This window comes from Colletotrichum navitas (assembly GCF_030913465.1).
Source record: "Colletotrichum navitas strain CBS 125086 chromosome Unknown LY79scaffold_71, whole genome shotgun sequence".
Classification (NCBI taxonomy): domain Eukaryota; kingdom Fungi; phylum Ascomycota; class Sordariomycetes; order Glomerellales; family Glomerellaceae; genus Colletotrichum; species Colletotrichum navitas.
This window is the reverse complement of record NW_026850617.1, coordinates 64148-82512: the sequence shown is the minus strand read 5'-3', so window position 1 is coordinate 82512 and position 18365 is coordinate 64148. Positions and strand designations below refer to the sequence as shown.

General features: G+C 51.1%; 1 protein-coding gene across 1 annotated transcript; it reads left to right on the top strand.

The window, feature by feature from the left end:
* Positions 1 to 1707: 1707 nt before the first annotated feature.
* LY79DRAFT_523242 (amino acid adenylation domain-containing protein) lies at positions 1708 to 16670 on the top strand (the record flags this gene model as incomplete). Its single annotated transcript, XM_060555516.1, has 6 exons — positions 1708 to 2696; positions 2746 to 5861; positions 5916 to 8023; positions 8081 to 8151; positions 8211 to 16482; positions 16536 to 16670. 6 exons carry the CDS (start codon positions 1708 to 1710, stop codon positions 16668 to 16670), a joined length of 14691 nt encoding a protein of 4896 aa, XP_060410226.1.
* Positions 16671 to 18365: the final 1695 nt, after the last annotated feature.

Genomic DNA, 18365 nt, shown 5'->3' with positions numbered 1-18365 from the left:
ACTCGCTTCCCTACGGACCGTCTCGCCGACCCAGGCTTCGTTCGTGTGCCACATCTGTCGATGTAGATGAAGCCACAGGCAGCGCTCGGCCCGGCATATGTCCTCTTCTGGTAGCCATGGCTTGCTTGCTCGGTGTTGGACATGGTGGTTGATTCCCAAAAGGCCCTGCATCGTGGCGCTCCAAACCGCGTTATCAACGACAACCTCTGAGGCGACTACTCGGCGGGTTTGCCGCTTCTAGAAACATGTCTCCGGTAGTCATACGAGATCGGCCACCCGCCGCGAGCACATATGAGCATCGATGCCGGATCTGGCGTGGCGTCTGGGGCAGAATGGACTGTTCTCGACGCCGTAGGGACACCGCCGGGCATGGGAATGTCTGCACAAGCTTACCATCATTGTGACTGACTGTACGTTCTCGTTGTGCTTGAGATAGCCATGCTTCTCTGAAGATTGACCCGGGGGGGGAACAAAGAAGATAAGCCCCCAAGTGGTCTGTCGAAGTTAATTTCAACGCAGGGCGAGGTTCCTAGCGGCACGACGGGCTGGCTCTTTTGGTCATGACGCCATAAGCGCGGAAAATGCCTTTCACCTCAGATTCTGGGCCACCCCCTCCCCCGCTACCCTCCAGGACCTTTGAGGCTTTTTTTTTTTTCCTTCCCAAAAAAGGGTCGCTGAAGGGCCGGTCCCAGTCTGGCGAGGATGTAGCCATTATGTGTCACATAGTAGAATGGCACAATGACAACATGGGAATCCTTCCAAACTCACAACTGACCAAGCTAATTGACAAGACACCAGGTCCTTGCGTGCTAGTTGCTCAAATTGACCAACACCTGACGCCGCCCCCATCGGCCACCTCAGCAAGTAAGCGTAGTCAGCACGACTATTCGGTTGGAGCTTCTGACAACCTCTCCCTTAGCGGCTAGACACACACACACGCACACACGCACATATATACATACACTGACACACACACACCCGCACACGCGCGTCTGCGCGAACAGTAAATTGCCTAGATTACTAGAAGCCCATATCTTTCTGCTTTGAAGGGCGAACTTTTTTCTCCACCCTCTGCGACACTTCGTCAATCGAGCTGTGCGTTGTCACACTCTAGTCTTACACACAGGTTGCCGATAGCCCTACGCACAGGGCTGAGTCGTCTTGAGCTAGTCGTCTCGCACCACCACGCCATCCTCATCCACGAATGAACGATCTCATATTTCATCATCGACTCCCGAAACTCTGGCGCCGTTGTGCATAGCGTTGCAGAATTTCTCGACATATCACACCAGCTGAGTAATTGCTGCAATCTTACAGGCTCGGCAGACTGCGGCCGACCGCGTGAGGACCCCCCTCGCACCACCCCTGGCTGGTCGCACAACACCCTGCTGAGGAGGTACGCCATTGCACGACCGGATTTGTGAATCATCACTTGTCTTATTGGACGACAATCTCCTCAGGCGCGTGGTGTCTTTGACCTCTTGCTGCAAGTCTATCTTGATCGGAACCCGGGCGCATTGACCGTGGTGCAAGTTCCCGTTGAAAAGAGGACCCGACTAATACGCTACGTGAGTACCTCTTTGCAATACCCGAAACTAGCAGAGAACTTTACGCATCTGATCTACAAAGTTCTTCGAGGGTTTCCATTGAACCACATCATCATCTCGGGGGCTCTCTTCACCTTGACCGTTCGACGACATCGTCAACATGACCGATATTGACCTCGAGCCTGAGCTCGAGCTTTCAGTATTGAACCCCCATCCCGAGAGGGTCCCAGGACCTCGCCTTCTTCACCAGCTCGTGAAGTGCACATCTTACACCACGCCACCGGCGATACACTACCTGGATAGCCATGGAAGGGAGTCGTTGCTATCGTATTCGCAGCTGCACCACGCGGCCGGTAAGCTGGCCAGCCGGATTATTCGTTCCGTAGAGAAGGCATCGACATCAGAAGATTTTGTGGTGCCGCTTCTCGTCCCTCAATCTCCGCATCTTTATATTGCGATTCTCGCCATCCTCAAAGCCGGCGGCGCCTTCTGCCCTTTGAACCTAGACGCCCCTCCCGAGAGAGTGAGATTCATCCTTCAAGATGTCTCGGCAAAGGTAGTGATTGTCAGTCGAGACATGGTCTCGAAGATCCCAGTAGACGAGCCAGACAGAGCCGTCTTAATAGTGGACGAAGATGAAGTAGACGAGTCGGCTTCATCGACACATGGTCCATTCCGCGATCCTGAGCCGCGCAGCCTGGCCTATGTTATGTATACGTCTGGGTCTACCGGCACACCAAAAGGCGTTGGTGTCTCACATGATGCTGCAGCTCAGAGCCTCCTCGCTCACGACCGACATATTCCGCCATTCAAGCGCTTCCTTCAGTTCGCCTCACCGACGTTCGATGTATCAGTGTTCGAAATATTCTTTCCTCTGTTCCGTGGATCCACGCTAGTCGCTTGCGATCGCGGTCGTATGCTCAATGACTTGCCAGCTGTCATAAGGACGTTGCAAGTTGACGCATGCGAATTGACGCCAACTGTTGCCGGCAGTCTTCTCCGATCACGGAAAAATGTTCCTTGCCTAAAGTTGCTCCTGACAATCGGTGAGATGTTGACCGAGTCTGTGATTCGCGAGTTTGGCGGTGCCGAGGAGTCAGAAGGCATACTGTGGGGCATGTACGGACCTACAGAAGCTGCGATTCATTGGTAAGTCTATGTTATGGTCGATAGTTATGTTTATACTAAAGTCAGGCAGTACTGTTCGACCAGAATACCCCAGGGACTCCTCTCCTTCGAATATTGGATTTCCTCTGGACTCTGTGTCTTGTTTTGTCGCCTCGATACCTGAAGAGGGCAATGCATATGAGTTCAGTGTACTCCCACGGGGCGAGCCAGGTGAACTTGTTGTCGGAGGACATCAACTAGCCAACGGTTATCTGAATAGGCCGGAACAAACGCAATCCGCATTTCTCGACACCCCATATGGCTGCGTCTATCGCACAGGAGACAAGGCCATCATGAAGTGCGACGGAACCCTGGAATGTCTTGGGAGGATATCCGACGGTCAGGTTAAGCTGCGCGGTCAAAGGATCGAACTAGGCGAGATTGAACAAGCAGCTATGCGAACCAAAGGATGCCACAGCGCCGTCGCCATGGTTCTTGGGGGCATCCTTGTTGCATTCTGTGCCGTCGACGACACTTCGACAACATCAGGCGATCAAGCGGAAGAGGTCATCAATACTTGTCGAACATGGCTACCATCCTTCATGGTACCGGGAGATGTGGTTGTCAGGACCAGCTTCCCAAGATTACCATCGGGGAAAGTCAACCGAAAACAGCTCAGGAGTGAGTATGAGACTAGACTTATGTCACAGACTGCGTCTCACACAGAACTGGCGGATCCAATGGAGCAAGATGTGGCAGCGATTGTGTCCAAGTTACTAGGTATTCCGGTTTCGGCGTCAACGCAACTTGCATCTTCGGGTGTTGATTCTCTGAGGGCCATCAAGCTTGCTTCGGCGTTGCGGGATAGCGGATTCCAAGCGTCGGCAACGGACATTCTCGGATCCAAGACTATATCAGCCTTGTGCACCATACTTAGACCGGCTTCAAAGGCAAGATGTGACGAAGCAGGCTCCCAGAACAACGCTATGGACCCATCCGAGATCAATCTCACCCGCTTGCTCGAGTGGCGTGCAGACCTCTCGTCAGTGCTTTCTGGGACCGAACGCGTGCAGTGGTGTACACCACTGCAGAGCTCCATGCTTGCCGAGACTTCCATCAACCCTCAAGCCTACTGCAACTGGATCAAGCTTGAGTTCCCAGCCAATACTACGACTCAGGATATTGAAAAATGGACACACCAGATGGCAGAAAATAATGAGGTTCTGCGGTCAGGATTCGTGTCTCTCAACTCTGGCTTCGCACAGGTTGTGTTTCAGACGCTGTCGCATACTGCGGTTCAGATGGTACAGAACTTCAGTCACGACTTCTGCTTGGCGTCTGACGAGGACTATCTACATCCGTTCAGAGCCCAGGTTCGTGAGGCCAACGCAGAGAGTGGGCCAACGCTCCTCCTACAAGTACACCACTCGCAATACGACGGGTGGTCTGTCGACATGTTGGTTGAAGACTATTCCGCCTTGTTGACCTCTCGATTGCCAGAAACACGACCGCAATTTCGAGATGTCGCTAGATTCTACGCCGACCCCACCACCAACATCCGGATGGATGAGGCTCGTGGCTTTTGGGCTGACCATTTGCTTGGCTGGCAACGCCATAACCTTCCACGCTTGATGGAACGCCCCGTCGAAACCCCCCAAGCGCAGACAGTGTCCAGGAGACTCGATATCCCGCAAGATGCTCTTGACGGGGCAACCTCACGATTCAATTGTCACCCACAGGTCTTTTTCCAAGCTGGTATTTCCTGGCTTTGGGCTGGACTGCAAGGGCAAAACGATGTTGTTATTGGATCGGTCTCGTCTGGTAGGACGATCCCAGTGGCGAGCGTTGAGCGTGTAATGGGTCCTTGTATCACGACAACACCACTGAGAGTCAACCTTGCTAGAATGACAACCATTGCTGACCTTGTTCGCGATATCCACTTGAAAAATCGCCAAGTCCTTCAGCACGGTATTTTGCCACTGTCCGACATTAAGAAAATTGCAAGAGTCAACCCTGGCGATGCACTCTTCGATATGCTTTTTGTATATCAGGAGTCTCTCTACAGCCAACAACAGCGTCAAGGCCAGGTCAAGATCGTTTCCCATAGAGACTTCTTGGAGACCAATTTCCTCGTCGAGATTGAACCCTCTTCCAACGGGCCGACATGTCGACTCACCTACCGTACGAGTGCAATTTCCGCTCAACACATCGACATGCTGATGGAACAACTTGGATCGGTGGTAACGCACCTTATTTGTCAACCGGAAAACCGCATAGCTTCTATTGGGAAGTCTTTGCCTCGGGAATTGACGTCAATGTTCAATGCCAACCCTTCGACTCTTTCGGAGGCTCCAGATTTGGCGGCAAGCTTTGAACAATCAGCAGAACTCACGCCCGATGCTACAGCAATAAGCTTCGCCAAGTCTCTGCATCAAGATGCAGTCGAAACAATCTCATTCAGCACCCTCAACTCCCTCTCCAACAGAATTGCTCGCTACCTACAAGAGCAAGGAGCCAAAGAAGGAGACATTGTTGGTTTGGTAATGGAGAAGTCCATCGACCTATACGCGGCGATGCTCGGAATTCTCAAGGCGGGTTGCGCATATTTGCCGCTTCTACCCACCACACCAGCCGAGAGAATCAGAGTCATCCTAGCTCAGGCGGATGTCAAACTCTGTGTGGCCGATGCAAAAGTATCAACAACCCTGGAGGGTTTGTCCAGTTCCAAGTTCATGGACATCCAATCGATCGACATGTCCGGCTTTGCAACTGCCAACCTGTGCCTGCCTCCAAACCCCTCTCGGCCCGCATATGTCATTTACACTTCTGGAACAACAGGCACCCCGAAAGGCGTAGTCGTCACCCAAGAGAATATTGTGAGCAACCTCGACGTCTTGTCCAAGTTATACCCGCACAGCAACCGTTCCCGTCTTCTGCAAGCATGTTCACAATCGTTTGACGTATCCGTTTTTGAAATTTTCTTCACTTGGAAGGTTGGTGCTTGCTTGTGTTCTGGTACCAATGATACCCTGTTCGAAGACTTGGAGCGCGCCATTCGATTCTTAAAGTGCACTCATCTAAGCATGACACCAACGGTGGCTTCTTTGGTTGACCCTCGCAATGTGCCTACCGTCGAGTTTCTTGTTACTGCAGGCGAGCCCATGACCACAGTGGTGGCTGAAAAGTGGACAGGCTATCTGTTTCAAGGTGTGTTCTCATGGCATCACAATAATAACTATCGCGCGCTAACCGATCTTACAGGTTACGGACCAGCAGAGACAACGAACATATGTACCGTCAAAAAGATGAATTCCGGGGACTTCATCGACCATCTGGGCTTATCATTTGAGAATACTTCCACCTTTGTTCTCGATCCCGCTTCTACCGATATCGTCCCTATCGGTTGTGTTGGCGAACTCTGTTTTGGAGGTGATCAAGTCGCAGCGGGCTATCTGGGCATGCCCGAACTCACCAACGCAAAGTTTGTCGACCATCCTCACTTTGGAAGGATATACCGGTCAGGCGATATGGGCCGAATGCTGCCAGACGGCTCTCTGATGGTACTCGGTCGGATGGACGACCAGCTGAAACTGCGTGGACAGCGGATTGACACTGGCGAGATAAGCAGTATCCTCACAACCTCTGGCCTCGCAGCTTCAAGCGCCGTTGTCATCGTCAACCGTGCCAACTCTTCCGCGTCGCAGTTGGCGGTCTTCTACGTGCCTGTTGGCTATACACAGCCCAGTCACAAGACTTTGCTGATCGACAATAAACTCTCTGAAACAAACAATATCCTTTTCGGACTCCTTCGATCTCAACTACCGGGTTACATGGTGCCCAGCTACCTGGTCCCCATCAGCTCTGTACCACTGACTTCAAGCGGCAAGATTGACAGAGCCAAATTGCAGTTATCTTTCCGAGAGTTGGATCGTCAATACTTGGATTGTGCGGCAGGCAGTTTACCACGGAATACAGACGACGATTCATGGTCGGAAAATGAAAAGACAATCCGCACAGCTCTTTCTGAGGTGCTCAACGTCCCAGTGGAAGATATCACTAGATGGCAGCCGTTTGCTGCTGTCGGATTAGACTCCATCTTGGCAATCTCTCTCGCAAGGCGCATTCAGAGCGTCTTGCAGAGCCGAGTGCCTGTATCGTTAGTTCTACGAGCCGGATGCGTGGCCCGGCTGGCCCAAGAATTGCAGCCACGAGAACTCGAAGCAGCTTCCAGTGGCGCTCTCAGGACGGCGATGAAATTCCCCGAAACCTTTGTTGAACAAGTCAAGGAAACCTTTTCGAAGGAGGGGAAGACGGTATTGGCAGTTCTGCCCTGCACTCCGCTCCAAGAAGCTATGCTCTCTTCAACAAAGAGGTCTTCTTACTCCAATCAGATGGTTTTTAAACTCCATGTTTCTGAGGCAAAAATGAAAGAATACTGGGAGCACATGCATCGTCGGCACGGAATTCTACGAACATGCTTCATCTCAACTAGAGATGCCAAACATGCAGTTGCCCAAGTGGTTCTCGAATATTTACCAATGCCATGGCATGTCGTTGAAGCAGGAGGCTTGCGGGAAGCGACTTACCAGCACGCTCAAAATATTCCAGATGCTTTGGATTCCAACACTCCTCCAGTGTCACTCGCTGTGCTCAAGACCGAGAAGGGTGTCTACCTCTCCTTTTCCTGCCATCATGCACTGTACGATGGTGTGGCGATGGATGCGCTGCTTGCCGAGGTTGAACAACTCGCGACTGGAAAGAGCCTCGATGCTCCAGCCGACTATATGCCTGTTCTTTTGGAGGTTCTCAACGCACCTGGCGGCGCAAGCGAATTCTGGAAAAGCCATTTCGAGGGCTTCAGGCCCACGCAACACCAGATTTCTGCAAAGGTACCAAATGCTGTCCGCGATGAATCGACAAAGACAGTGAATAAGCCTCTAGAAATTCCACTCGATCAACTCCATGGCTTTTGCAGGACATTGGGGGTTTCTCAGCTTTCTTTGTTCCAAACAGCCTGGGCTGTCCTCCTATCCATTGTCTATGGTGAGACAGACATCTGCTTCGGTAACGTCATGAGCGGCAGGGCGCTGTCAGTGGACGGCATCGATCGCCTGGTTGCTCCTTGTTTCAACACGTTACCAGTCAGGACTGAGATATCTCCATCCACCCAGCTCCTAGCTTTGCTCAAAAAATTTCACGCCCTCAACCCTCGGCTTTTAGAATATCAATTTACGCCCTTGCGTTCAATCCATAACCAAGTATCGAAGAGCGGAAAGCAAATTTTCGACTCTCTTCTACTCCTGCAACAGCCGAGGGCAGAGCGTTTGTCCTCTGTATGGGAGTTGGTTGAAGACAGCGGGACGATGGATGTAAGTATTGACTTTTACGTTACAAGAGTCGAGTTTCCCGTGCTAATAAAACCACAGGTACCTCTCGTTTGTGAACTCACACCTAATCCATCCAAGAACACCATGAATGTCACACTTCACTCGAATGGGTGAGCCGCTTTCCATACAAACAACCTTGCATGTTTCCAATAACTAACTGTCAACGTAGCCAATCCATGACCGAAGATGCTGTCGCCGGGCTTCTGGGGGTGTTTTCCCACATTGTTTCTCAGATTATGACACATCCGGCATCAAGCGTATTGACCCGGGAAAATTTGACAACAGAGTCTTTACAGGCTCTAGACAGACTAGTTGTCGACGCCACATTCGATCAAGCCGACCAGCCAGATATCGCGGAACCTTCGGATGAGGAAGACTGGAGTGAGAGAGAAAGCCAGATCCGTTCCATTGTGGCTGAGCTCTCGAATACGCCCATCTCGAAGATTAGAAGGAGTACTTCTATTTTCCAGCTAGGTTTGGATAGCATCAACGCAGTGCAACTTGCGGCTATGATGCGAGAACACGGCCTGGAGATGTCTGCGTTGAACGTCATCCAGTTTCCAACTTGTGCAAAGATGGCAAGCTGCATCGGAACCTCCTCAAGCCAAGAGATGGTGCAATACGATTTCTCCAAATTTGAGAAAGAGGTTGGGGGCCCTGCTTGGCCTGGTTGCGACAAGGTCTTGCCGTGTTCGCCGCTACAATGTGCTATGCTCAGCGACTTCATTCAGTCAGAGGGCAAAGACTACCTCAACTACATGTCTTTTGCTCTCAAGGATGCCATATCACTGGATCAGATCCGAGACGCATGGAAAACCCTACTCCAACACCATGAAATACTGAGGACTGGTTTCATGCCAACACATCATCGGGACGCCTCATTCGCAATGGTACAATACTCCACTATGGAATGTCAGCTACCTCTCACAGTATCCAACGATGCAACCGATCATTTCAACGTGGCGAAGTGGAAACTGGACACCGCTCACAATGTCCTGAATTCTTTGCATCGACCCCCATGGGCGCTATCTCTCCAATGTGGAACCTCGATTACAATGCACATCATCATGCATCACGCTCTATACGATGCATACTCTCTGCAGTTGATTCTAAAAGATCTTTCTTTGTGTCTTTCAGGCAAAGTTATGTCAGATCACCCTTCGATAGAGCAGGCAGTCTCGCCAATCCTGCAGGCTTCTATCAAACCTGATCAATCCCAAGGCTTCTGGGAGCAGAAGGCTTCAGAAGTCGTGGTCAACCGTTTCCCAACATTGACGCCTTTGACGGAAAAATCCCCTGATATTCGTTCGGAGAGTAAATTCTCCGGTACAACCTTTGCCGGCCTCACGCACAATGCGAGGAAAGTCGGTATCTCGATCCAGGCAATCTTGGAAGCAGCCTGGACCAGAGTTCTCTCGGCATACCTTGGCGAAGCGGATGTAGTGTTCGGCGTGGTTCTCTCTGGTCGTATGAACGAAGACGCCGAGAACGCCGTCTTCCCGTGCATCAACACAGTCCCAGTAATCTCACATAACAAACCGTCAAATTCAGAGCTTCTCCATCAACTCCTTGGCTACAATAACCAGCTCGTCAAGCACCAGGGTGTCCCACTTGCACAGATTCAGAGATGGCTTGGACATCCGAACACAAGAGTGTTTGATACGCTACTCGTGTACCAGCGGATGCCGGAAAATAACCTGGATTTTCCATGGCAAGTCTTGACCGACGAGGGGAACTTGGATTATCCGGTGTCCATGGAGGTTGGGCCGCTTCCCTGCGGGAAGATCCAGTTGCGACTCACTTTCAGAACCGACGTCCTGCCTAGGCCCCAGGCATTGCATTTGTTGGATCAGTTTGACGCTGCAATGCAACATCTGGCTCAGAGGCCGGACGAAAGCGCGTACGATCTGTGGGCCAGTCATTCATCTATCTTTTCCATCCTACCACCACTGGAGCCCACAATCCCTTCCGAGGAACAGTTTTTGCACAGTTTCGTCGAGACAAAGGCCCAAGCTTGCCCAGACAAGCTTGCTTTGGAGTTCGTTACTGGTTTTGAAGGTGAAATTCCGATATCGAGACAGTGGACTTTCCGCGAGCTCAACGAGCGGGGGAACCAAGTCGCCAATGTTTTGGCACCTTATGCACAGACTGGACACACTATTGCCATCCATTTTGACAAGTGCCCGGAAGCGATCTTCTCAATACTCGGTATTCTCAAAGCAGGCTGCGCGTTCCTGGCTCTTGACCCGTCTGCTCCAAAAACGAGAAAGGAATTCATCCTCAAAGACTCGGGTGCGCTGGCACTGCTAACCAACACCGACATTGACTTCGCTGTTGAGCAGCCTCACATCTACGTTGATGACGCTTTACTCAATAGTGCATCTCCGACCTTCACCTCTCCCGAGTCCCTTAGTGCGCAAGATAACTCATACTGCCTTTACACCTCCGGCACTACTGGGACACCAAAAGGATGCGAGATTACCCACGAGAACGCTGTGCAGGCGATGAAAGCGTTCCAAAGACTTTTTGACGGTCACTGGAATGAAGATTCAAGGTGGATGCAGTTCGCTTCGTTCCATTTCGATGTTTCGGTCCTGGAGCAATACTGGAGTTGGTCAGTGGGAATACCTTTGGTTGCCGCCCCTAGGGATCTCATCCTCGATGACCTTGCTGGCGCAATTCGCCGCCTCGGCATTACTCATCTTGATCTTACACCCAGCTTGGCACGCCTTCTTGATCCGTCGGAGGTGCCAAGTCTAACGAGGGGAGTATTTATCACAGGTGGCGAGGCTCTGAAACAAGAGATACTGGACGTTTGGGGACCCGTTGGCGTGATTTACAACGCCTATGGCCCAACCGAAGCCACCATTGGTGTCACCATGTACCAACGAGTTCCACAGAACGGTCGAGCTTCCAACATTGGCAAACAATTTGACAATGTGGGTTCATTTGTTCTGCAACCGGGCACAGACATTCCCGTCATGAAGGGTGCCGTTGGTGAGCTCTGTGTGTCTGGCAAGCTGGTTGGCAAAGGATACCTCAACCGACCCGAGCTGACTCGGGAACGATTTCCGTTCCTTGAGAGATTGGGCGAGCGTGTTTACCGCACTGGTGACCTTGTAAGGCTGTTGCATGACGGATGCTTTGACTTTCTTGGACGTGCCGACGACCAGGTCAAACTGAGAGGACAACGTCTCGAGATTGGAGAGATCAACCACTCTATCCGTACACGTGTTTCCGACGTCAGCGACGTCGCTACCCTGGTTACAAAGCATGGAGGCTTGGACAAGGACCTGCTAGTCACCTTCGTCAGCTGTGATTCAAAAGCTGCGTTGAAGGGGGAGCTCCGAGTTCTCAACGAAGAAAATACAGCCCGCCTTGTCAGGTCTGTTCAGAAGGCATGCCGAGACACACTACCGGGGTACATGGTGCCATCCTATATCTTCCAGGTTCCTTTCATTCCTCTTTCTCCCAATAACAAGGCGGATATCAAGCAGCTGAACCAGCTTTTCTGTAATCTTACACCCGAAAAGCTGGTCCAGCTTTCGCCATCATCAAGAGCAGTTTCCGAGCCTGTCAATGATACTCAACGACAAGTTTTATCGACCATGAGAGAATTCTTAGGCGGAGACGCCAATATTACTTTGTCTAGCAACATCTTTGATCTGGGACTTGACTCCATTTCTGCGCTAAGGCTCTCCCGGTTGTTGCGCAGGAATGGCCTGATGGACGCGTCCCCTAAAGTCATACTCAGAAATCCGGGTTTAGCAGACCTGGCCGAAACACTCCAGCAGCAGCATGAGTCGTCCAAAGAAAGCAGTGGTGTTCAAGAAGCACGACAGCTTATTCAAGCTTTTGGCCACCGCTACCGGTCTCTGGCCACCAAAGAACTTGGAGTCACGGATGACGAAGATATCGAATACGTCGCTCCATGCACACCCCTTCAGGAGGGCATGCTTTCCCGATTTATGTCAGATCAAGACGAAGGGGCTTACTTCACAGCCTTCCGACTCAGGCTTGCCCCGGAAGTATCGATTGCGAAGCTCAAGGATGCTTGTGAGAGGTTGGTCCAATCACATGCCATCCTTCGCACGAGCTTCATCCAGACACCAGCAGGTTTCGCTCAGGTCGCCATCAAATCTACCGGGCTTTGTTGGAGGGACCTGAGGGCACAAGATTCCACCGATATTGAATCTCAGCTCTCCAATGCGCTGCCTGACTTGATACAAAAGAATAGCAAGAACGTTTGCAAGCCTTTCGAGTTGATCGTTGCTCAGGTTGACGACCAGCCTATTCTAGTTGTTCACATTTTCCACGCGCTCTATGACGGCACAAGTTTCGAGGCCATGCTACGTTGGGTCTCTGCAGACTATTTAAATAAGGAACACGAGACTGCACCGTCCTTCTTCGACACCCTGTCACATGGTCCTTTGGCCAACTACGACTCAAGTCGCCAGTTCTGGATCGAACACCTAAGCAGTTGCTTATTTGACACTCTACCCAGACTTCGAGTGGGCGATGCTACGGCTGTCGTTACCAAGACGAAGACCTACTCAGCACGGAACCTCGAGACTCTGCGAAGATCACTCAATGTCACTCTCCAATCCGTGGTTCTTGCTTTGTGGACATCGGTGTTCAAGAAGCATTTCCCGGTAAACGCGGCCACTGGAGTCATCGTATCCGGCCGATCCATCGACATGGACCAGATTGAGAACACCATCGGGCCCTTATTCAACACACTGTTGTTCTACGCCGGGATCAAGGAAGGGGATACATGGCTTTCTCTGATCCAGAAATGTCACGAATTCAACACCTCGGTCTTACAGTTCCAACATGTTCCATTGCGGAATATCCAAAAGTGGTGCACAAAGTCCAGAGGTCGCCCCATTTTTGAGAACCTCTTCGTTTTCCAGATGGAGTCCCGCCAGTCGTCTGAGCAATCCAGGATGTGGTCCATCATGGATGACTACAGTGTGTCCGACTACCCGTTGGCTTTCGAAGCGTCAGCTACCCCTGATGGCCAGCTTCGTGTCCAGATTGTTGCACACGGAGATTTAGCCGATGAAGTGACATTGGATTGTCTGTTCGAAGAGATTGATGAGGCCATGATTGACGTCACGTCGAGTGGCACGCATTCCTTGCCTGTCACCGAGAATCCATCGAGACAAGCCTCGACGACGGCGTCTCCCCGAACATCTCTGACCTCAAGACCCGAGTCCATTGACGGCGATGCGATGATAGATCATCGCCTTGACTTGAACCCGTCGGACTTTGACTGGACGCCAGCTGCTCTGGCTTTGAGAAAAGAAGTCGCAGCCTTGTCAGGTTCTTCTGAAGAGAGCATCAACGAGGACGTGGCACTTCTTGCACTGGGTCTCGACAGTATAGATCTCGTCAAGCTATCCGCCCGACTGAAGCATATCGGCTACGAGCTCACTCTATCTCAGCTCATGCGGTCGCAAACTATTGCTGAGATGGCAAAGATCCTGAACGAAAAGAAGCCATCCTCATCGGAGATTGACAAACAACCCGATTTTGAGGAATTCAAATCTCGTCTCTGGCGGGCCGTTGAGATGACAAATTTCGATCTCCAGGGGGTGGAAGCTATCTTGCCGCCAACCCCTCTTCAGGAGTCTATGGTAGCTGACATGCTGCAGTCAGACTTTGAACAGTACTTCAATCATGATATTCTGGAATTAGTGGATGAACTGGATGTTGTCAAGTTTGAAAAGGCTTGGCATCAAGTTATTGAGCGCTCCCCCATCTTGCGAACAGTCTTCGTCCAAATCGAGGATCCCAGCCTGGAACAGACTTTTTGCCAAGTCGTCCAGAGGTCGAACCCTCTCAGAATCTCCAAACAAGAAGAAAAAGACATGGCCGATGTTCAAAGCTTAGTCAACATGCATAAACAAAAGGCCAGAGATGCTCAGGGGAGTGCAGATTTGCTTCAACTTTCAGTTATCTCAGTCAGCGGCCGGTCACTGCTAGTACTCTCGATGGCGCACGCTCTCTACGATGGTTGGTCTTTGGCTCTATTGCACCGGGATGTTGTCTCTGCCTATGAGAAGCAACTCGCTCCGCGCCCCCCGAATGAGCCATTCCTCCAAAGCCTTATCAAGACGCCGACCGACCAGTCAAGGAAGTTCTGGTCTCAATACCTTGCGAATACTCACCCATCCCTTCTATCTGAGAGAAATTCTCCCAGTCAATCATTGAGGAACACAACTCACAGAACAGAGGCCATCTCGAGTATCGCGCTTGATCAAGCGACGGCCTTCTGCAAACACCATGCCGTGAGCCTACAGGCTCTGGGTCAAGCCTGCTGGGCTTCAACACTCGCAACTCTGCTTCAAACTCTTGAGGTCACATTCGGCGTCGTGTTGGCCGGTCGGGACTCGGAACAAGCACAGAATTTGATGTTCCCGACCATGAACACGGTGGCTGTGCGCTGTTTTCTCCATGGATCAACTGCGGGGTTCTTACATTACCTGCAAGAGAGCATGGGAGACATCACAGAGTTCCAGCACTACCCTCTTCGTAAAGCCCAAAGTATCGCGGGAGGGCGCTTGTTCAACACCCTGTTCATACTACAAAAGAACCCTGGTTCTGAGCCTGAGAATCCCATCATGAGATCCGTTCAAGGCTCTTCAGCGACAGAGTTCGCGGTGTGCGCCGAGTTGGAAGTTACCGCGAAGAGCCTCATCTGGCGCATCGCAGGACAAGACGCCTTTGTGTCGGAGAAGATGACATACCAGCTCCTCCATCAACTCGACAGGGCGCTTCAGTTTATTGTTGAGACACCAGAAGACAATCTCCTTCACTTTGAGGGAGACGATGTCTCTATCTGCAGATTGCCGGCGTTCCAAACTCAAAAGTCGGTTCATCCAGCCTCGAAGACTGACACAGCTGGCATTTCGCACACAAAGAATGGCGAATGGACAAACTCTGAGAGCATCCTTGGAAGCGTGCTCTCTCAAGTCGCGGGATTCGACGTCAAGTCCATCGAGAAGAGTCACACCTTGTACAACTTGGGTCTGGACTCCATTAGCGCCATAAAGGTCTCCGCGCTTCTCCGAAAAGAAGGTCTCAACATTGGAGTTCGCGCTCTTTTGACTTCCGGTTCAATCAAAGAGATGGCGCGTCAGACTCAGGTCAGCTCTGGCATCGAAAAAGATGTACCCAAGTCCCTACGGACATTAAGCACCACTCGGAAATTCCTGGATGCAGTCAATATCAGCGCACTCTTGACAAATGCCGGACTCGCCGAGTCCGAGGTAGATCAGATCTTGCCCCCGCTGCCTATGCAAGTATACATGATATCGGCGTGGCAGAATGCTCAAGGACATGTCTTCTATCCGGATTTCTTCTACCGGCTCCGTGGGTCCGTTGAGAAAAGTCATCTAGAGTCTGCTTGGGCTACTCTAGTTGACGCAGAACCGATCTTGAGAACGTGTATCGTACCGACTGGGGAGAGGTCGACTCCATTCGTGCAAATTGTCTTCCAAACTGGAATTGAAGGGCCGTATCGGCACATCATGTTCGAGGAAGAAGTGGCTCCAGTGGAAGCAGAACGTTGCTGGCCGCAAGTTCAGCTTCATGCCCGATTGGAAGATGACAATACTTGGCTGCTTCGCCTAAGCCTCCAGCACTCGTTGTATGACGGTTTCAGTCTCCCAGGTCTCCTGAGGAACCTTCTTTCAATACTCCGAGGGGAATACCTTCCAACGGATCCCAATATTGACGCGTGGAGGTCCTTCCTCATGTTGCAGAATGACGCAGACACAAAAGAGCGTAACAGGACATTCTGGACCAAATACTTGGAGGGAAGTCATCCGACGCACATCAGGAAACATGCAAACGCTATAGACGATGTATCTCGAGTATCTCTCCTCGAGCGCTCTGCTGTTCAACAAGTCGCCAGGTTGCAATCGTCTTGTGCACGAGCTGGTGTTGGCCTCCCGGCACTTTTCTTTGCTGCAATGGCGCAGACGCTCGAGAAACTCCACGGCGGATCATCTGGATCACAGTCAAAGGGAGTCGTGTTTGGCATTTACTACGCCAACAGATCACTAGCGGAGAACCTAGAGGGCACATACCCGACACTCAATTTGGTCCCACTCAAGGTCACATTGCAGCATGATTCCGACGTCTTGCAGGTCGCCAAGAAGATTCAAGAAGACTTGCATCTCATCTCACCGCACTCAACCGTTGGGCTCTGGGAGGTCAAGGACTGGACTGGAGTCGAGATTGATTGCTTCGTTAATTTTCTCCACCTTGATGACGAGAGCACAGAAACCTTGCAACTTGGAGATGTCGCATTTGAGCCTGTTTCCGAAGCTTATGACGTTGAAGAACTGGGACAACGCTTCGGGGGCAATGACCATTCAACAAAATGCGCACCACGCTGGCTAAAAGACAACGTAGTTCGAGATGCGTTCCCGGTACGAGATCTACTTCTTATGATGAAACCAAGCAACGACTAACATATTGACAGAATGCACTGGACATCGAAGCATCAATCGTTGCAGGGGGCATGGACATTGGTGTATTTGGAACCTCTGCCAAGATTTCCAAGACAGCTGCCCACGACATGATTATGCTTCTCAGGAGTTTTCTGGAGCAATTGTAAACGTGTAAGACCGGAGATCTATTATGTTACGAAGCAATAATCTCAGGGCTTTCATTTTCATTTTATCTGTTTTGTTTGTGAGGCCAATTTTGCTACGATTCGCTGGGCATGCCGCATATTGACTTTCTATCTGATAGACTAAGACAACATTCGGCCTCTTTTCTCAATACTTTGTTCAAGATTTGTGTACGCATCTTGAGGTCTCTATGAGTAACCAAGACCTCAGAACGGAGCCTTCTTCTCTTTTTAGACATCAAGTAACATGGCTGTTAAGGACCAGAAGGGGTAAAACGAGCGCAAGGAAAGTGACACGATACATAAGTGTTAGTTAAAGTCTCCGTAACTAACGGTATTGTTCTGTTACGTGACAAAAAGTGGGAAAGACAATGGAGCCAACACTTCAGGGCTATATCGTCAGAGTCTTTATTTCACCCTTGCTGGTCTCGAGCCACTCGCGATCAATAGTGCAAGCATGTCCGTTCTACACTTGTTGATGCATAAATAGCGATGTGGGTATCATCTGGGTATTCACGAGAACGGCCAGCTGAAAAGGGGCTACGATCATCATGCTGCTCTGGATCCACCGCTTTTGCCGCGCAAATATTGACAAGGTGCGGCACAGTGTGGCTCGGCACGTACCGAGCTTCCCCGCACGATTGGCCAAGTTGTATTGCGAGCATGTTCAGCCGCCCTCTGGAAAGGGCCCAGTTTGCACAAGAACCTATATCATTCCCTTTTGACAGGCTTTGGAGTCTTGGTCCAAGACTTGGCTGAACTCAGTTTGAACCACGAGTCCCAAAAACATGCGCCCGAAGCGGAAAGTAACACCAACCATTTTGATAGCAGGACGAATCACTGAGGGCTGTTAACAGCTTTTGGCCGATAACCGAGGCAGGCTTGGCTTTCGCTGACAGATTGCCTAGAGCTTGGTACAAGGCACCGAGATAGGTATCATATGTATCCTGGATCGATAACGTACCTAGTTTCACTGCGTCGGCGGGCAAATCCAAATCTGGCAGGTCTGCGGCTGCCTGCGTACAGGCATGATCTGCCGAGACCGTCACAAGGACCGGGGCCACCCCACCGTGTTGAGACCCTTCATTTCTTTTGGACTTCCTTTTGCAGACCTGGATTTCTTGTGGGGGGTGGCTAGACGACGCCTGGCATTTGGGGTTCTTCCGTCAAGTGCTGGTTTCTTGTCCGCATTCGAGCCGTACACGCCTGTTGCTATGAACCTTCTATTGTGTGAGGACTAGGCATGATACTTGTACAGTTTTTTTCAGACGTGTTAGATTGTTATTGTGTACCTGTGCGACCTTGAGAGAATCGGAACGCCTTGGATAAGTACCTCAGATTCCATAACACATGCAGCCACGCGCTCTGACCACACCTGTCTCCATCTAGAAAGTGAGTAATATGGCGAACCAGCTTCCAGATTACCACCTCCTCAATCCGTACCTTGAGACGAGTGGGCGCTTTCCCCCCCTTCGTATTGGGTTGTCTCTGTCTCTCTCCAGTCTCCTTTAATGCGACGATGAGATAACCAGAGTTGGCAGTTGAGATCTCGTAATGACGAGGGGGGGGGTTTGCTCGAAAATGCAGCTAACTCGGAGAACTTTTTCAGATGCCCCCCCCCCCCCCCCCCCCCTTCCCCATCGTAGACAATTTCAAAAGTCCGGCCGCTTACTCTAGTAT